The sequence below is a fragment of the Aptenodytes patagonicus genome, chromosome 9, assembly GCF_965638725.1.
Source record: "Aptenodytes patagonicus chromosome 9, bAptPat1.pri.cur, whole genome shotgun sequence".
Lineage (NCBI taxonomy): Eukaryota > Metazoa > Chordata > Aves > Sphenisciformes > Spheniscidae > Aptenodytes > Aptenodytes patagonicus.
Genome location: NC_134957.1, coordinates 8,914,914 through 8,936,502, shown reverse-complemented (window position 1 = coordinate 8,936,502; position 21,589 = coordinate 8,914,914). Strand labels below are relative to the sequence as shown.

The window sequence follows — 21,589 nt, the reverse complement described above, 5'->3', positions numbered from 1 at the left end:
GCTCTCTACGTAAACAGAAATAAGTGATACTACCAAAGTCTGCAGAAACTACAAGTGTGCTACAGTTGAGACCTAGTAAAAGTCTGAGAGAAAACACAACTAACGCGATGGTCCTTAGATTCCCACTTAGACAGGAAATGCTACCAAACTCGTTCCTTTTGAAGACTAAAGAGATTAAACAGAAAGAATTTAAAAAAGAAGAAAGTACTGTGTACAGTAGGGAGGAGAAGGCAAGGAAAGGTTCTTCCATTACCTAGACATCATTGTCAAAGCAGCACACGACCTGACAGCTCAATGAATGGTTTGGGGGGTTTGATGGGGTAACGTTGGTTATGAAGATAGCCATCTCCCTAGTTATTGCTTCTGATATAGCTGGACTAATGTGTAACAGCCTCTTGAAATTTTAGTTGTACAATCCAATCTGGAGGTTTAGGGTGTATCTTCATGGTAAGCAAGCAGAATCACTGTGCTCTTCGAACAGAAGCTAGCAGACTTCTCTTGAACTGAAACACTGAACGGTAATCAATCAAAAGAGTTGGATAGAGGTATTTTCCTGACAAGAGCTGTTTCATACCTTATATTATGCTTTGGAGTAATTTGTGAATTGAGAACACCAACCTGGCTGGTTCTGCCTAATGTAAAATGGCATACGTGTGGATAAAATTAGATTTGAGAAAGTTACTACAGATAGCATGGACTAATTCTGGGCACGAGCATAGAGTAGTTATATACTAATATATAACCGAAGAGGTAGTTACTCTCATAAGCATTCAGTTGTCTCAATTAACAACCATTTCACTATCATTATAAAAAACGTATTCTGAGCTCTAAACTCTTAGTCCATATCAATTCAGATGTTATATTTCTGCTAATAGCAGAATTCATATACCTGGGCATCACATTAATTGACTCAGGATTATGACTTTGACCTGCTTTTAAAGATACACATCAACTTTGTGGTAACTGAAGCATTGTATCCGCAGATAATGTTTGTATTAGTCAAAGTATAAAGAGGAAAAAAAACCCAACAAAATCCCACACAACATAAATAGAACTGACATTTAAAGAAAAAATACGTTTAGATAAACTTTTCATTCTTTCACTTGATGCATTAGATACTTAAATGGAAATATACTTACTGCTCGTTTTCTGGAACAACCTGTAATCCAAGGCACAGTAAGGTTTCCTGAAATCTGTAGAGGGGAAGGGGAAAACAGAACAGAAAACAACAACAGCTTAGGTTGCTACGATAGCTAATACCGAGCAGCTTTCAGAAGACTTCAATATCGTGCATTCAGTTCTGATAAGGACGTCTTTAAAACAGGTTAAAATTTAAAAGCAAAACAAAGTCACACTTAGCCTTACTGTTGTAAGACTAAAACCAAAACTCTAACAAATGTTTCTTTGGGTGAGGGTAAGATAACACAACGGCAACTCAGGTGTTTCTGTACTTTTGCTATCTCAAAACTTGTATTTCAGAACACCACTTTTCATCTTCAATCTGTCACAAAACTGGTAAGATTAAGCAGACTGGAGTTAGACAAGGGCCAAAAGTCTGAGAGAACTACCGTCACATATTTTTCAATTACATCAGTTAAACTTTCAGAAAAAAAGACTATCATGTTAGTAACGGAACTATTCAATGTCAGATGTTAAGGATTTGCATATTAGCAGAAAAACTAGGGACATCAGGCTGGAGAAGGAAGGGGAAGGGGTATGAAGGCAAAGGTTAGCTGGCTCGATTCCCATTGCTTCTCCATCATTCCCAGAGGTCAGACTTTATTAAATAATAATCTTGGACTGTTTTCCCTGGCCATCTGAAATGTGTCACAGTCTGGAATATTTTAGGCTTATTTAGGATTCCATGTTCATCTTCTACTGCAGACAAGCAATGCTTGAGAGACTAAACATAGCTTTTGAGAGATTAATCAATCTCAAGTCATTACACACACTATATATGTGAGGAAGAAAAATCTATGCGCTTCTGCTGACTGTATCAAACTACGCTAATAGTTTTTGTATTTGCGAAGTGCTCTACTAATGAATCTTGCAGCATGAGCATAACCAAATATAGAATACCTGGTACAGTTTGTCTAGTGCACAAGCACGTAAGATACTCTTATTCTTCAAGCTTTTAGCTGGAAGCGCTTGGAGGTCACCTAAGGTCAGACACTTTCTCATTACAGCACAAGGCGGGTTGAGGGGGGCTAGAAATGAACACCTTCCCCCTCCTAAGGGCAAGTCTGCATCAGCTTTTGTGTCTAAAATATTAATTTCTTAGTTGCACACGCACATTTTAGAAATTCTGTATAAACAAGTTACGCCTATTACAATTCTATATCCCACACAACAGCTTCACACCACAGAATCCGCTGTAAACGCGTCCTCAGTATCCACCCAGATGGCTTCTCTTCACAAATTTAAAGTGGGGCGACAGAAAAAAATGCTTTTCTATGTGAATAAAGCAATCAGCCTGGCAGAGCATTAACGGTTACTTGGAAGACAAATGCACACAGGTTCTGACAGCTATGATGCCAAATACAATCAAGTTTATCTCAATGTAACTACTGGAAAGGCAACATGCATGGGAGTATTCTAAACTGGCTCTACGAAAAAGGCACAAGGGTTGGAGTTTTTTTGGAGGGGTTATTTTTTGAGTGAGATGGACAGTTATCCTGCATCCATAGGTGTAACTCCAGTCCTAGTCCAACTGGGACAGCTACCCCGAGTTACAAAAATGACAACCTGAAACTCTTGTCTCAGAAAAGATACTGTGTCTCAGAAACGGCAACTCTGGCAGATGCTAAAGAAAGTTCAAAAGAACTGCAACACTTGAGTATTACCCGCGCTGTATCTTAATTAAAGTGGTTCCACTATATGAGGTCCCTACATAATCTTTTCCCAATTCAGCTGTAGATTTACTGCCCCAAATTCAGTGCACTGGAACAAACCAGAAGCCCCAACCCAGTCCTGGTTGCTGTGTGTCCCAGCATTACTTGAGGCCATACGCAGTGTTTTCGCAGCCTGCTCATTGCTGCTGTCCTCCCCAGAGCCCCACAGGTTCTCCCCGCTCATGCAGCTGGAAGTATTTCATCCCAGAAATAAAGTGGAAGAACTCCTGTGACAAAGGTAACTCCGCTTCTGTTACAAGAACGAGTGTCAGGAAACACTTTGTTCAAGTCTCCTCAGAGAAGACCAAGTTGCTTGCCCTAGCAAAAAGCTGTCCTGCCCGCAGTTAGCAAGGAAGTCCTCCTCTTGTCTTCAAAAGTCGCTAGGGAACTAAACAAATCACTTAGACGCATTTAAAAAACCCCACAAAATAAAAATGGAATCCCATTTCCTTAAATAAAGCAAACTTGCAGCTCACTCATATAAAGCAGCATCCTTAAAAGTGAATCTTAAAAAGAAATATATAATATATCTATATCCTATTCTGACATACTGGCTGCAAGGCTTAGGATTTTCCCTTGAAGAAGACAGGGTTAAATTAGATAACTGTGCTTCAGTGTGCATAACAAAGTAATTAAAAATACACATACTTTCAACAGTATTTTTGTCCCTTAGGGTTGGGGGGAGGAAACCAAGACTAAATCATGATTCAGCCTTGAGGACCAGCAAGAATAGCCTCTCTAGTTCAATACGCTTCAAGCCAAACTAAGAAACGTAAGTAGGTTGAACAGTTTGTTTACTGAAACTGCTCAGGCATTAAAATTGATCACTTTATTAAATTTATTCTTAAGTTACACTAACATAAATTTGATTAATTGAACCAGTAAGGAAGCTATAACGAATTGCTAATTTGATACCCCACCAATGTACGACAGTCATTACTTCATCAAAACACAAATCACACAGTCCTGACTTTGAAGAAGCATCTGCTTGGATGTTTCACTACTCCAATAATCATGTAGCTCAGGTTTAATCTATTTTTAAATTTCGGAAGATTTCCCTAAGTTTAAGGATTCTCATTCCTACGCTGATGGATAAATTAGCTAAACATGGGCAATAAAATTAACAGAAACTGATTACATACAAAAGAAGTGCCATCCTGCATAAGTCTAAAAGAATTCAGACAGCACCTGTTACAAAATCTATGTCTCTGGAAGTTTAATATATAAAAATTACTAAGCTACAAGGGGAGTGTCTACATGAAGTAGCAGTCGCACTGGACTTCATTTTAAGGGGAAGACTTGGAGGAGGGGATTAAACTAGTGCAGAACGGATGATTTCAACAAAATACGTTATCAGCCTAGCGGGGTACACTATTTGTTACACGTGACTTTGAAGGCAGTAAGTGAAATTTTCTTGTCAACGTGATAAACGAGTGCTGGAAGTGTCACTGTCATACACTAACACCTCTTAAGATACAGAACTTACTTTTGCATTGTTCTGGAACATGCTAAAAACTCTCAGCAAGGAACGCAGTGATCTGGAGAAATCAGCACCGTCGTTTCTTCAAGGTACTACGGCATCTGGCCAGGCTGTAGGACACTATTCCTCTGCAGCTTCCATAGAGCCATGATACTATATGCATTGACCCCACAGCTTTTGCCTTCCCTTATAAATTCTAATACTGAGGAGTGTCACCTCAGACGTTCACTTATTGCTGTAAGTATTCATGCTGTGAATTAATAGCAACCTGCCCAGTTTTCCCAAGGTTTAAAACTGTGGAAGGGCAAGGGATACCACAGGAAACAGGAGCTCCCTCAATCCAAGGCGCATTCCCAAATCCAAACAACAGGGTCTCTGAGAGACAGGCATGGAAGTCAAATGGGGTACAGATGAATTCCTCACTTATCAAAAAAATAGGTACGCTATTGTAACAGGAGGAAAAAAAAAGAAAAAAAAAAAGAAGTTACAGAGATCTCCTTGTTCTGATTCATATCACACCACATAGACAGATAAAACGTCACCTACCATGAACCATTTTAGCTGTTTAAGACTCTGTCCCTACCCCAAAAAAATCCCAAATCAAAGTTATTTCAAATTTAATTAAAAAAAAAAAAAAAAAATCAAAAAAAGTAGTAAGAAATAAATCTCACTGATGCTTTTCCAAGAGTGAAATAAAGTACCAAGAGCACACAGCTGGAGGTATCAATAATATATTTCACTTCAGGAAACTTAAGAAAAATTTCCTTAACTCCTTAACTCTATCATATGCACTTTGCAGCTTTTCTTCTCCTACGGAACTGGGATGTCAAAAGTAAACAGCATTTAATGAATTTTATAACTCAATAAGAACAGTAATAGCAAATACTGACAGACTATCTGAAAGAAGGGAGAGAGGGAAAAGAACAGCTCGTCTAAAGTGCTCAGCTTAGAAAAGGTCATAAATAAGAATTGCAGATGTCCCATCTACTACATCGAATCTGCTCGAGAGTATATATGCTCCCCAAACCTCAGGTTTACCAAGAAAAGCAATAATTCTGGTGAAAAGTGGCACTTACTTGGACTCGAAAGCTTTCTTTCAAATCCTCACATGAGATAGGAACAAGTCAGAAAAAAGAAAAAAAACCCAAAGCTTCACAAAGTATTGTTCCCTATACTAGTAAGCAATGCACAAGAAAAGATAGTATGTTGTTTAGATGGTTCACTTTCAGGATAAATTAAAAAAAAGTAGTAACAGGCAAATGCACAAAGGTAACACATGCAGTATCACATCCTGTCAGTCTTAAGACTTCTATCTCAGTATGTCTAGACTATGTCGTGCCAGATGGCATAAAAATCCATGAAAAAATCAATTTGGATATTTCCTGCACAACTATCTCTCCTCTAGTTAGAACAAAAAATAAAAAAATTTAAGCGTGTCAATATTGTAGCTTCTTCTGAACATCTTCTAGTTCTTCAATTATCTGCATTTGATTTTCCCCTCTCAGTATCACTGAAGGGCCTGTATTACAGGATGAGGAAATAATGGGATTGAATGTAAAACCGGTATTTGAATTAGATGCTGCGGGAGAGGAAGAGTATTTGCTCACTTAGTGTCTCCCATCATCTTAACTAGCTTGCAGGAGACCCTAATGCCTAACAGAAAACAGGTCCAAGAGATTGGCAACTCCACAGGGGGTACAGGCAGTGCTGATGGAAGAGCTAATCCAAGCTGACATTAATAAGGGCAAGCAACTGTACAGCACACAAACGACGGCATGATCCCATGTTCTGCCCTGGGCCACATGCAAAGTACGTCTACAGAGGAACAACCAAGGGTGTCGCTGTGACATGCGTTGGTGAGCCATGTCCGGACAACACAGACTTGAGCATGCATCAGCAGTCGTAGGTATGATCCTCTTGTAACCAAAGTTTATCTATTGAACCTATGAAGCCCACACTGCTCTTCAATATACGGCTACCCACTGCAGCCACCAGTGCTACCATACTATAGTCCTACCTGCACTTTTGTTTAAGAAGGAATTATCTCTACTGGAAGATGTAAATGGAGCACAGCCTGCAAAAAGGTGAACATACCACTTACTAGCTACCAACTTTGAAAGAAAACAGTACTTATCTACAACCTTGTCTTCAAGGTTTGAAGACAGAGATAAATTGACAGATTACCTGGTAATTATTTTGGTTTTGTGACAGCCTCAGTTGACTTGAAGATGTAAAATGAGGAGAAAAGGTACTTCTTGATGGATTAGCACTGTTATATAATGTACTGGATGTTGTATGTAATGAGGTCCGTGCAGGCAAGTGGTAGTCTCTGTTATGATACAGAATGTTGTCAGGCACGTCCCTGGCATTCACCATCTGTGAACTACAGCTCACATTTCTTCCTGGCCCAGACAAGGCTGCACTTTGGTTCTCTACTCGAACAGAACTGCTGCTTTCACAGTATCTCGAATAGCTTTGTATTTGTGCTCCCATGGATGCTAGTTCTTCTTCTCTAGCATATTCGTCATCCACATCTCCAGTTTCCATCGCGATGGACAGACAGCTGCCTTCCACCGAGCAATGCTTCTGCGTTGCACTTCCTCCCACAATTCTTTGGGGTTGATCTGTAACCGCCAGAGAAAACACTTCGCGGATTTCCAGGTTTTGCGTGCTACAAGAAGGGTCCCTGGTATTAGCCCTTTGTCCAGGGGGCACATGCGATGCGAGAGCTGCATGTTCCGGTTTTTGTAACCTTTGACATCCCACGGGTTCAGCTTTACAGGGTCTGTGGCATATCATCGGTTTCTGAGGTAACACCAACTCTGCGGTCTGGACTGAAGAACCACCATAGCTTTTTTTAGTGTGACTATATATGGAGTTCGCAGAATTCAGTACGCTTGTTTGCCTAGATAAAATAATAGTCTTTTCCCCTACTAATAGGGAAGCATTTTTACAATGTGGTACTTGTCGTCCTATAGGGATGTGCTGCTGCTGAAACTCGGTATCGCTTTTTCCTGGCAGTCGTGGAATAGAGGTTTTATGTATTTCTGCCATTGAAGCATTTGTCTGTTTGGTGGATCCTTGCCTACCGGATGAACTAGCGGGACTGTATATACCAGTAACTATTACATCGTTATTAGAAGAGGTCCAAGAAGACTGCTGACTTTGGGATCGAGCAATATTTACCACATTTCTAACTGCTGCTTCTGGAGGTACTGAGGGAGTAGTAGGGACAGTCCCTGGGGGAGTGCCTCCAGATTCTACAGCACTCTTGCTGCTCATCTTCCTTCGTTTATTGCCAACCCACGTCTGCAAACAACAAACAACAATGACAACAAACACAAAACAAAGCATTAAATAAGCAGAAAAATTAGGTAATTCCATTTTTAAGCAGATCTGATGAAATGTTAAGTGTTCAAGTTGAGACCTAAGTTTACAAATATGTAAATAATTTACTGATTATGCAGAGTCTGAACAATACAGGGTGGAAATCCAAGCCTCTCGTGCTTGGGATTCATACACTAATACACATGAGAACCCCAGTCTCAATTCCAAAGCCCCAGTTTCTCAAAAACTCTGAGACTGTATCATGCCTCCTGTCCCGAAGTTACCCTTAAGATTTATTTCACTGACACTGCTGTGACTAATTCCCCCAAATTTAGCACCTTGGGATGCAGAACTATCACTGAGGTATGCAGCTAAACTTTTGTAACCAAATAACTGAGAGATACGACCTTCAAAACTGCCATGAACAGAAACTGCCAATTCTTGAATTTAGATGAGAGGAAGAAAAAGAACTCTTTCTGTTAGACAATTACAAAACAATTTTGCAAAGTATTTAGACCTATGGACTAATTCCTCCTCTGCCAGCTGCACAATCAAGATCTGATGTAAAAACCTGCTTTTGAAAGACACTGATAGACAAGATTAGGACTACTGGGATTAGATTCCAACAGAAGTTTGCTATTATGGACATTTCTGAAAGTGACAATGACAGTATATGGTTTTGTGTAAAAGATAGTAGAGGAAAAAATATTTGAGAAATGCAGGTACTGTGGCAGTTGTGCCCAGGTTAAAATGTACCGCTGTTTTAAACACTCAGGAAAGCCTGTCCTGCAAGTAACACATTAAGATATAGCTAAAAGAACTGAGGGGAAACATTAATTTCAGTATTTCAAGATAGAGAGAGTTAATCTGGTGGAAGCATCAGCTCTAACGCTGGAAGTGTAAGTGCCACCTAACTATTCCTGGCAACTTTCATGATCAGAGAGACAAGACCTGCTCAATTCTTTCACCACAGTATGTCTGTACTGAATGTATTCTGCTTGCTTATGCCCTCACAAGTGCCAAAGAATGAAAAATAAGCTTTTGCGTCTGCTTATGCTGGTTATGAGAAGAATCAGCTATGCACTTAGAGATACAGTGAAACAGTTTTCTGCACCACTCTGGACATCACCTGCTGCACACCTAAAACCAAACCAAAGCAAGATCTCCACATTCAGCAACCCAAACCAGCTGATTTAACCAATAAACTCCCTCACCCCAAAACAAGCAAACTGCACTGAGTGCCTATCTTGGGTTTCCATCTCATCACATGAAAGAAGGAAAGGTTTCTTCACATACCAATACCTGCTAAGGAAGTAAACAGATTTCTCTACAGGAAAATACACATCCCTGCCTTGCAGAAGTATGCGGAAGTCTCCATTCCATTCTACTCATTTTTGTTGTCAAATTTTATAAAATGTCTACTTTGAGGCATGATTTATTGCATGCAATAGTCTGTTACTAGTGGTAAATTTTTTCTTCTCAAAAGCAAGTTTAAATACACAAATTATAGCCACAGGTCTCAAGTTACTATATTGCATAAAACAAATTTAGAAGATCAAATTTATTTTTTCGTCCTTTCTGCTCAGTCAGTAAACTATCAAGGTAGAAATTATAATTAAATAGAAACATTGCAAATTTTGGGCCAGGAAAAGATTTCACCCCCAACTTTTCCAACTGTGTAATACTAAAATCTGAAGTTTTTCTCATGGTTTTCCTGAAAAGAAATGCATTCAAACAAATGCAAATAACTTCCTAGGACTGCTGTTCACTTGGGATTAAAGTACAGCTTCATGAGACAGCCCAAGTCAGATTTGCCACTGCTGAAAAAGTCCCATTCTCCTGATCACGTCCCCAGCATCTTGCTCCCACCATTTAACCAAAAGCACACACCTGAATGATCAGTGAGTGCAACTCCCCCAACAGCATAAAACTGAATTGACAAAAAAAAGAAGAAAAGTTTTGGTAAGGTTAGCGAATTTAACTGGGTTACTCTGAAACTGAATGAATGCAAGAGATGATCAGCACAAGATGACAGACAGGAGAGAAAGAATTGCACAGCTGGGAGAAGGGAAAGAGTACAAAACCTCCCATTTTTAGCACTGTGAGACGTTATCCCAGATAAGAATTACATGAAACTATACTCTTAGACTGAAAGGGAAGCTCCACATTGTTACTAGCTTGATGGCTATGGTATTAATTTGGGATGTGACAGAGCAGCCACTAAGTACAAAATAGCCTAAGAAAAGGGACACGCATCTTTGTTTCAGTCAAGTTCCCCAACTAGTAAGTTTGGGGAGCACTTTCACTAACATTACTGAAATTCTTAACTTTTATTTAGGATGAGAAGAAGCTCCCAGAAGAGATGACAAATCAAAAATGCAGATGCTAAGAAATTTACCTGGGATTTAAGAGACCCTGATTTTACATTCCCAGTTTGAATCAGGCAGAGCTGGAACTTCAGACTGTCCCACAATCCAGAGACACACCACAGCGGGACTGTCAGTGGTGCCTGGCTGTTAGTTTTGACCAGAAGTTCCACCCTAAATCTGAAAATAAAGCGTCCTCAGGAAGCCTTTGAAGAGGTGTAAAAGAATAATGAAGCTGTAACTGTCCTGACACCTGCTGTTGTACTATGGGGAGAAGCCCACACCACCTCCCTGATCACTGCTCCCAGCACTCAGTGATACGGTGAAAATTAGGCTTGGAGAACTTTTGCACTTGATCAAGTCACATTGCTCACATTTCGTGTAAAGACAAAAAGCAACCAGCAGAAGTATGCTAATATTAATGAACAAAACCAGGCCATTCAAACCTGACATAGCTAGAATACATCTCTATTAAATTTGAAGAGGGCCAGGGTTTTTTCCCAAAGGTAACTCTACCACATTTCCCAATTTTGAAAGGGAGAACATATTTTTATGTATTACAGTAATAAAATCTGTAGAGGTTTACATCAAATCATAAATAGGATTTTTCTTTTTTCCAACCCAGCTCAAGATTGGAAAGACTGCATGTAGTTCTATGGGCCAAGGCTACAGAAATCCTGATTCGGGGAAAGAATATATTCATAGAGTTATGACATTTGAATTATAACAGTCACATTTAGGGAATTCATGTTCCTATTATAGCCATATCCACAAGTGCCAGCTGCAACCCAAGTATCATTTTGCTAGACATTGTGCGAAGTACCAATCTCTGTCCAAGAGTTTTATAGGAAAAAAGAAATGAAAAAAGGAAGGGATCAGGAGAAGCAGAAAGGAGGGATGTAAAGAAGAGAAAGGTAAGATCATAAAAAAATATGACAAATGCAGGACAAATGCTGGGTCTGTTTCCATTGCACTTCACAAGCAGGAAAAAAGTTTAAATATTGCAAATAAGGGCTCAGTAAGGGAAGAAAACTAAAGGAACAAGGCCATGATACATCATTGCCATAAGGGAAACGGAGAGGGAAAGGAAAGTATGGAGACAGAGAGTGAATGAGGACTGCAAGTAGAGGAGAGACTGGCTGCCTCCTCTAGGTCCTTCAATCAGAACGAAAATAGAAAAACAGGCCCTGACTGCATCATCAGCATCCAGATTCCTCTTGCAACTGTTTGTCTGTTCCAGGGAGTCTGAATTTCTGGCTGACTTCCAGAACTTCCCACCACCTAGAGCTGAGAAAGTAAATTTTAATATTTCCAGAGTATTTTGAGGGAGGGGAATCCAGGTAAGAATTAGGGAGCAGGAGGGGTTGTCATTGTCAGTATACCACTTAAAAAGAAACTAGACTGGTCTTACTTCTTCCTCTTCAGTGTCCAGTGTTGCAGCAACTCCTGGTAGCTCCACTACTGTTGTTATTTTTTCAGCTACTGCTTCATGATTTCTATTTCTGCCCTGAGACAACAGCCATTTTGTTGTCTACTGTTTCACAAACGGATTATTAATTCCCTTCCCATGGAATTCATAGACTTTGGAAGAGCTCCTGTCAGCACTAGTGACATTCTTTTATAAGAAAAGAATGTACTCACTGTAAATAACCATGAGGGACCACAGTATTTATGATTGTGACATGGAATATAAGTGTGACAGTGTGTCAAAAGAAATACTTCCACAATTATTCCCCCAAATACATTAGGTTATAGAAATTTGTTTAACTTAAGAACAGTTTCCTAATAACATGTCCTTTCTTTGATACAACACATTGCACAAGGTTTCTATAGGGCAATCCAATTTGCAATTTAATAAATAGAAAAAACCAAAACCCCACCAACAAAAGACAAACAACCAAAAAAACCAAAACAACCAAAACAAACAAACAAAAAAAGCACTCCTTGAGCAATCCAGGCCCCTGCTAAATACAGCAATCATGTGAAGACATTTCAGCGAAAACAAACTATAAACAGGCTCACTGGATAAAAATGAACGTCACACACGTGTACTGAAGTCTGATTTAAGACAAGCATGGTTAGAGACTCCAGTCCTCTACAGATATTTTACGTAAAGAAATGAATGTGTATAACTTTAACATACAAATTTGGAAGGCCTCAGTACTTACCCTGACTACACTGAAGTCCAGTTTAGTTTCTTGTGCACACTGTAATATGAGCTGAAAGCAATTTTTACTTTGATTTGTCATTCCATTTTCATAATAACGCTGTAATATCCTTTGTTGTTCTACAGTAAATACAGAACGCAGATTCATCTAAAAATAAAAGAAGATACTCTGAAAGTTGGAATAAAAACTGTAATACTTGCAGAATGCACAGGCTCTCATTTATGCTTGTTGTGATAACGCTAAGTGTTGACACATTTTCTCTACAGAGTCCTTTACCAACACTTTTACTTACTTTCCAAAAAACCCTGTTACAGTCAGCATTAGTGATTCCGTTGTGAAAGACTCAAGTTGAACAGGTGAACTACATGTTTGGAACAACACTGACAGCCCTTCATAAACAAATATTACATTGTGTTGCTAAGTCCAAGAGCCTCTAGTTTCAAAGAAAAAGTTTCTCCCTTAAAAAAAAAATAAAATAAAGGCATTAGGCAAAACAGAGTAACACCAGCAGTTCCAACAATATTGGCAGGTCTGTTTCCCCTCCCCTACCAAAAAAAGACACAAAATCTGAGATAAAATAAAGGTGACTGTTTGGCACGAGTAAAGTTTCCACCGTCTCCAACTTCAGCAAATCCTACACTCCATTATGGCTGGCCACGCTACTCCTCCTGCTGTGTCAGCACTGGCACTGCCCAGCTGCAAAGTCACAAAGATCAAGGGCCAGAACTGAGGACCAACTCGGGAAAAAAAAACAAAGAGAAGAGCTTTAGGCAGTTCTCATCCAGCCCACCGCAATGCTAATGCTCTAATATTAACACGAAGGAGGGATCACCCAAATCACAGCCTGCCTTTAGAAAGGTTCAAACTACTGTGAAACTGTACCCTGAAGCAATAAATCAGGCTTTTTAAGAACACATAAGGGTTGTTTTTCAGGGGTATAAGCCAATGCTGGCTACAGGACCTCAGGATGTGTTCCTGCCCCTTTGCTTTGTCTGAAGCGGTGCTGAGTTTTTCAGCACGCTCAGCCAGAATGAAGAGACCCACGCTCCTCCCAGGCTAACAGCAACTCTTCAGGTCTTGTTTTCAGCCTGCTGAGCCAGCTCAGCACTGGGTCTCCCCACGAGAGAGCTTTGCTCTGTGTGTGTGGGGACAGGGCAGACAGGGACAGGGCAGCCACTCCACTGCGGTCCAGGCATCCAGGCACCCAGGAGCCCTTCCGGGGAGCAGCAATCCCCCTGCGAGCCTGCCCTCAGGCCCAGGCGCTCCTGACAGTGTGGCCTCCACGGCGAGCAGCATCGCCCCACGGCAGGCCATAAGGCATAAGGGTCCTTCACCGCATCCCTGCCAGAGCCATGCCCCGGCCGGGCTCAGCACAGGGCTATGCCGGGCCACGGCAGAGGCAGGAGGCGGCCAGGGACGAGGCGGCCTCTTCAGCAGCAGTTTGATGAGTGCGTTAAAACAGACACAGCTTTGTTACGCATGAAAATTCATGCCCTAGCTTGGAAAAGGTGAACAGCTGAATATTATCAAGTACAGAACAGACTCCCTAATGGCAAACTGAAGTTTTATGCTCTTGTTATACAGTCTATACAAGCAAAGAATATAATCCTCTGGTTATATGTAAGACAAGAAGAGCCCCATCGTCACAGGATTTCCAGAATGGGGCCTTTATTTTGTCCCAAACAGGAGGCCGCCAGCTGAGACACCGCAAGCGCTGGCCAGGAACAACCTGCATCCGACTTTGTGTCTCAGAAAGCAAAAACATCACCAGCCACAAGTTATTTTTAATACTTTCAGTACACGTACCAAAATAATGCAGAACAAACTAAAGAATAAGAAACCGTACCATCATCTTGTAGGAAAATAAAGGGGATGAGGGAACCCTTTGTAGCTACCAAGGTTTTAGTCACTGTTTTTGGAAATTTTGGATGGAAAGGAGGAGAGTAGCAACACACTTAATCTTTGCACAAGAACTGCTTCTAATTTAGAGCAAATAGAATTATTAAGGGCTCAAAAGCATAAGCAGAGACCCAACTCCTTTCACATTATCAAGATGATTATACTAGGTAATCGTAATGGATATTAGAGTTCGACAGGCCTTTATAAAGAAAAAGATTAATATCTAGAAATTGGAGTAAAATGCTTGTAGGCCACAGCTTTGACTTCAGAGTCTATTTTCCTCTCTATGTCAACAGACAATAGAAAAATCACTAACTACCAATTTGTAAAAATTACTGTTTTCTCCTCAATAATACTTAAAACAGAAGATGATTTTTCAATCACATTTTTACCTCTGTTCCCAATTCTTATTTACCCTCTCAATCTAGTGCATTATTAAATGCAGCACTACCAGCTGCATTACAAGTCGGGCGTTGCCTGAGTCATGCCACCCCAGAACATGTATTCAGTCACAGTCAGAGCTGGGCAGAAGAGACTCTTGCTCTAAACAATCCGCTGTTTAAGGAAATTTATATCAAGCAACAATTACTAGCCCATTAATAAATCAATAAAGTTCATAAAAATCTGCTTTATAAAGTTAAGAACTGTCTTCAGATCTCCCATGTGAATATGCAGGATGATGCAGCCACCAACTGATTTATGTTACTTTTAAAGAATACGTAAGAGTTAATTTTGTGATTCTTTTTCCTCCTGCATGATGGGCAGGACCCAGCTTACACTTCTGTGCCTACTACTCTTTCAGTACCAGTGGTCCTCTTTTATTTAGTTGAGATCAGTTCCCACAAATGACCTCATCAGAAATAGTTACGAACCTTCTATGCTCCCAGATCCAGATGAAGTCTGTCATCCAATAGCTCCAGCATTTCTATACATAGGCGCATCAAAAAGCAGCACGCTCTCCAAACAGTTCATCAACTGCGATGAGGACTCCTCAACTGCTAGACCAATTTTTTACAATCAGACCCGATGACCTGCAAGCGAAGATGTGTGTCAGGTCCTTGACACATTTTTTAATTTTGTGGATTTCTGTATCCAAAGTCACTTCTGTGTTAAAATACTTTCATTGTTGGATTTGACATCTGTAGTTTAGATAAGGACAGGGTGGAGCATTGTGACAAAATCTCTTGATCTTCAGATAAACCTATATGCATTGCATGACAGACTTCGCCTAGCTAAGCTCAAGAGAGGTCATGGTCTGGTTTAATAAACAGCTCATTTTTGCAGTTTATTTTAATCACTTGTAAACTACACCTGCCAAACAAAATACTGGTAAGACTCCTTAGTAACTTCTGCCTTGAATGCAGTCAAGTACAGCTCAGAGGATCTGTGCAGAGGCCATCAGAAACTGATTTAAATAAATAGATCGCAGGACCCTACAAACACAGAGTTATGGAAGCTGAGTCATAACTTGAGTTTACATTCCAACATCTAAACTTTCAAATAAGCAGGTGAGAATTTATTAATGCTTTTCATGTTTTAAATATACTGAATCCTAAGTCAATAGACAGCTCTGTACCATTTCCCACTGCCCCACCTATCCACATACATATTTACCAAAACTACAAAAGGGACATTAAAATACTCTTAAAATATCATTAGCTATCCTGCTATGTAAATCAATCTTATTCATTCTGCTCTGCCAACTAATTCATCCATGGTTTTTTTAAAAGTGCCTTTTACCAGAGGCAACAGAAATTTAGGGGTAAATTGCAGAACAAACCACAGCGCACGCATAATGTTCAGCAGGGCGATGCAGGCAGCTACATCTGCCCAACAGAAAACTTGGTTCAAATTCTACTCAAAATATTACACTCAAAGCAAACTAACCAAACCACTGGATCCACAGGTCCACTACAACAAGCCATTCTTTCACATCCCATAATACTTTGAACTACGCTACAGTTGCTCGGTATAACATGGTTATTAACAAATAGACGTTAAGCTCCAGGCAGCGCAGAAGCAATAGATAACCTCAACACGCAGCACTAAATGCCTGGACTAAAGTCCCAGTAAACCCACCCCGCCCCAGGAAGCTGCAGGGTGGTTTTTGCTGTTCGGGTTGCACAACCTCACGAGGTGCTCCGGTCATTGCTGGGCAGGAAACACGACTTCGCATGAAGATCTTGGATTACACAGAACAAGAGAAAGGAAATTAAGAATCATAAGGGTTTTTTGCTTTTTAACTGCCTACATAATAATTTCTAACTAGGTATAAAAGATTATTACTACTGTTTCCACTCCTAATAGCAATCGCCGAGCGTTCAATCTCAATACCATAGGATGAAACACTAACTGGCATACTGATTTCACACTAGTGTGTAGGGCATTTGGCAATATTCCTTCTCTTGCAGGTTAAAAGCCCACTGATAGTATGTCATCTGTAAAGTCCAGATGGAAATCAGCTTGCCATCAGCAGTTCTTAAGTGCTTATTTAGAATACTGAAACCAGCACCCTGTGTTAAATAAACCAATTACTGAATGTTTGGAAGCTCAACTAGAAAGCCACAAAGTCCAAAGCCATCACGTTAATCCACGAAGTGCTGACGCTGCATATCCCATCTTCATAGGTAACCAGTTTTGCTCACTTTCCACACCTGTCAGACCTAGCAATTTATCGACATTAAGTACACTGAGCATTCAAATATCTGTAAGAGCATAATGTCACTGTCTCTAAGACTAGATTAATACAAATTAATACTAGATTCATCAAAGGATTACAGTTTTTGTTTATTTTTTGGGGGGTTTTTTTGAGAAGTGTAACTATGAAAACTGATGCTAAACAGGTTATACAAAACATTAATTCTTACATTTTCTCTATTATGGGAGATCCCTGACAGTCAGTGGAAATACATACAAACTAGAGATAACTTACAAAGTGCTGACATTACTAAGCAGTAAGGTAGCTGCATTAATATAAAGGGAATCGGCAGGTCACACACCTTCATAGCAGACTCAGTATTATTCAGAACAATCGCAGTAACTTCAAAGGAAATAAACTCCGTTTCCCAATTTGTGTACCTACGAAGCTCTCCAGTTTCTTCAGGATTTCTCACCTTTGCCTTGAATCTCAGACTCCAAGTTACAAATCCACATGGATTTTTATCATAATTTCATTTTAATCTTGACTTGCCAAGCTTAGAAAACATGCATTTGAGCTTTTGGGAAGCCAGGTGTCCAGCTGGTTGGTAACACATTGGCACTGAAAAGAGAGTTCGTTACAGAAAAGAACTCTGTGAAACGTATTAAACTCAGGCAAAGTAATATGCAAACTGAAATTCCATGAACATAAGTCTTTTTTTCACTTCAGTAGAAGATATGGGTGGCAAAGCAGTATTTTTACGGATTCAACACCTGCCTGTTCTGCTAATAAAATAACGTAGCTTTGGCCAAGTATGTTGCTGTCGATGTGGCAGTGAAGGGAGTAATTTATGACAAATGAAAAAGCAGGTTTCCTCTAAGTACTTCCTTCGCCCCTGCTCTGTGTCCTAAGGCAACTAACATCACTCAGCTTTCCACTCTGGCGGTCTCCCACTCCTCAACCTTCTGTAAACCCATCAAGATAAAAGATGTTGTTCTCCATTCCCCTTCTAAACTGAATATAATTAAAAAAAAATTATCACAGTGGCAGAAGAATCCCTTCACTGTATGCGGTGGTTCAGGAGACATAAACATAGTCCAAGCGCTAAGTCAGGCGCTGGGGACACGTGAGAGATGTAAGGCTCGTAAGTGATAAGAACGAAGACGGGAACTCCATGCCCTCCCATTTCTCCAAGACTGCTGAATACGAGCCTCACGAAGGACAATCCTACTAACACACTGCAACCTGTCATGTTGGCTCCTCGTCAGGTGAGATTAAGGTTATTCTTACGGCTGAACTTCTTTAGCTGCTTGAGCAACTTTTTCCACAGTATCTACCTTCTTTCCCTTTCTGTGGCAAGAGCGAGCACAAGTGGAGAGGGGAGAACATGGAAGAGCTAAGGCCGAGTTTGCTTCTGAAGTCGTGCACTGGCTTCATGAAACAGCTACTTAATGTAACAATCAGCCCACACGGTTTGCTGCAAATGCCCAGTCCTTCCACTCTAGTTACTTTATTCAACATCCAAAATTAAGAATCTTTCCAGGGAGACCTGGTGAAGCCCAGAGATGTATTTTTAGAAACTAATGAAAACAACTTGGTGTCATGGAGTATCACAAAAGAAAGAGCAACAATAAGAAATGGGAATAATCCTGTATCAATTATCCCCTGGTTAAAAAACAAAACAAAAATATTCAAGGGTTACTTAGCTGTTCTGCAATGACTACTTGAAAGATCTGGAGGGGAAAAAAAAAAAAGCAGCAGCATAAGAAGGAAAAAAATAAATTTCTGTGGTCTAAAGTCTGCCTCCAGTGTATAGCATTACAGCCTTAGTGTCAAACAGCCTCTAAATATTAAGATTGCTGAACCAAGTAAACTTACTTACAAGGTAAGTCTTTATAGAATAGTACATTAATACTCATTAATTTGAAAAATAGGAAATAGAAACAACGATACTCCTCTCATTTCAAACAGTAACAGAAATCAGTTTTGGATGTGAAGTAATAATTAATAAATAAAAAAAAAATTCATTCAGAGTACAAGCCACCACAAAGTAACTAAGTGTAAAAATCTTTATGGTATAAAACATTACAAAACTGTCAGGGATTAACACATAGTGATAAAAGGAAACAAGCAGTTTCTGAGTTTGGTTGTTTTTTGTTTTTTAACCTCAGCACCAAACAAGCATTTGTTTGGAAAAAAGTCATCTTATAAAAGCCTGTAAGCCTATTACTGTTGTAGTCTGTCCATCCATAACAGGTACAGTAAGAAAATCGGCACCCTCCTCAATTTATCCCTTTTTTTCTTTCCCTCCAGTGGAAAAGAGGGAACCAGTGGTACAAAATAACAAGACCCTGCGCCAATATAAATCTGAGACAAAACTGCAACTGTAATAAGAAAGCTACTATGTACATAAATAAAACAAGACTGCAGCAGTGACACTATTACTACAGCTTTAGAAACCTGAACTGTATCAGCAATCACCTAATTCACTTTCCCTGCCTGCCAAAAGCTCACAATTTTTTGCACACCCCAAATGGAAAGAAAACAACCAACCAACCCCCCAACTTACACACCACGTGTGGAGATACTGGATGTACGTCAAGCAACAATGTTTAATAATCTGAATTTGTAGGTTACTGCCTCCTTCCTACGCAGGCCAAAATAGTTGTAACTACACAACTCTAAGTGCAGTAGATTATGCTTATGGTTGGGTAAGTGTAATATACAGACCAGCTCATGAAACTACTTTTAAATATCCATGACTCGCAGCACAACTGCTTCCCTCTCCACCAAGTACAGCATTTGTAATACTGTATTACAGTTCCACCTATAAAATTCAGCCCTGTATTAGGGACAAATTAGATAGCTCTCAGTAACTTAGTAACATAACCTATGACCACAACTCTGCAGGTTTATGCATCCCATCCCACTTTATTCATGCAAATGAGACTTCTGACTTCAACTGGATTAGCCACGTTTTAAATTAAGCACGTACCCAAGCATTTGTAAGAGCTATGTCAGTAAAAAAGGAAAGGAATACTAAAGTGCAGTTTTACTCTGAAGACGTGAGCCGCTTCAAGACTCCAGTTCGGAGGATATAGAACCGCTTTCGGTTAGTTACATATGATCTTACCCATAATATCAGAAGCTCTAGGCTAACAGAACGCAGGGGGACAGGGTTGGAATTGCTCGTTACTCCCCAGCGTGGGGCAAGCCTACGTGCAACTCAAGCACTTCCAGAGGCGCGACCTCCCCTGGCACCATCATCCCTCCAGAACGCCACAGACGGCTCGGCCAGCGCACTTCGTCCTCCCCATTCCCTTCCAAATACTTCTGGGCTAAAATCTGACGGCAAAAGGACACCCTGTTCAACTGCCACCAGGACTGGCAGTGTTTGGCACCAAAACAGGGCCGATACGACCTTCGAGAGGTAGAAGTCCTGAGGGGAAGCAAGGTTTGAGTTGTTCCGTGACAATCCCCTGCTGCTGGCCGCCTCCTGCCCCACTCACGCGCGGGTGTCCACCTGCCTCTGTGCGGACCCCGCAGGCCTCACACCACGAGGCGATGACAGGCTTTCCTCTCACCCCTCCCCACCTGCCCCCCCCCGAAGCCCTGGCTGTACCAGCCCAGCCTCAAGGAGCTGCCCCTGCGCTGACACGAGGGGTAAGAAGCGGGTCCAGAGCTCGGGGAAGAGGAAAACAGGGCAGAGAGACACCCGCGCCCAGACCACGGCCCCGACCCTTCGGCGCATGCGCCCCAGCCGCCCCGCGGGGCACTAGGGCCGCAGAGCGGTGCGCAAGCGCAGTGCGGCCCAGGCGGCGCAGGCGCAGGCAGCCCCCCCGCCCCCCCCCCGGCGCGCCGAGCGGCCGCGCGCATGCGCACTTCCCCGCCGGCGGCGGCGGCAGGCGCTAGCGGGGCCGCCGGGGGAGGCGCAGTGCGCCTGCGCGCCCGAGGTGGGTCTGCGAGCGCGAGCCCGCGCGGCCGCCCTCCCCCACCGCCAAGCCGCCGGCACAGGGGCATCATCATCACCATCACCATCATCATCACCATCATCATCATCATCACCATCATCATCACCATCATCATCCTCCTCCTCCTCCTCCCCGCCCGCCCGCCGCGCCCCTCCCGGGCGGGGACCCGGCTGCTCCCCCGGGACTCCCTCGCGCCCGCCCACCGCCCCTGCGCAGCGCGCCGGGCTTACCGTGCTGCGCGGGGCTGGTCCGGGGGGCTCGGGGCTCCGGATTCAGCCGGTTTCGGCTGGGTCGGTCCCGGCGTCACACAATGAAATCAGCGCCTCCGATCATTAATTCTCATCATGATCGTGACGTCAGCGCAGACAGCGGCCAATGGGAGCGTAAGATCAGCGCCGGCCGGGACAGTGCTCGCCCCCGCCCCTCGCCCGGGGGGGCGCGCGGTGCAGGCTCCGCCGGGCCGAGGGGCCGCTGCGGGGAGCGGCCGCCGGGGGCCGCCGCGCTGCCGGGGGCCGCGGCGGGCGGCAGCGCCGCGCTGCCCCGCAGCCCCTCGGCGGCGGGGGCCGCCTGGCCTCGCCGCGCCCGCCGCTCCCTCGGCGCGCAGCCCCGTCCTCCCTCACGCCGCCCGGCGCGGCCCCGCCGCGCCGCCCTCAGCCCGGGGGCAGCTCTGCCCCGCCGCGGCCCCTCCCGAGGTGCCCTCCCGCTCACCTGCCCGGAGCCCTGGGGCGCCCCCGAGCTCTTCGGCCCGGCCGGCATCCCCGCCCGCGGGCGGGTAGCGGTGGGCGCCTTGGGAGTGCCCGCCGTGCGCCCGCAAAGCGGTGCCAGCGTTCTCGGAGAGGAAGAGAGAGC

General features: G+C 42.5%; 1 protein-coding gene across 5 annotated transcripts in view; it reads right to left on the bottom strand.

The window, feature by feature from the left end:
* The window catches only part of HDX (highly divergent homeobox), a 48,725-nt gene extending 27,641 nt beyond the window's left edge, over positions 1-21,084 (bottom strand). For 4 of the 5 annotated variants that reach the window (XM_076347028.1, XM_076347026.1, XM_076347029.1 and 1 more), the window contains exons 1-4: positions 20,971-21,084; positions 12,233-12,379; positions 6,556-7,680; positions 1,140-1,193 (exon numbers count right to left, since the gene is read on the bottom strand). In XM_076347028.1, coding sequence (XP_076203143.1) covers positions 1,140-1,193; positions 6,556-7,680; positions 12,233-12,379 — 1,326 coding nt within the window. In that variant the 5' untranslated portion in view covers positions 20,971-21,084. Of the gene's footprint in view, positions 1-1,139; positions 1,194-6,555; positions 7,681-12,232; positions 12,380-15,003; positions 15,133-20,970 lie in introns of those variants that run through there. The other variant, XM_076347027.1, reaches the window with a different exon arrangement.
* Between the last annotated feature and the right edge of the window lie 505 nt (positions 21,085-21,589).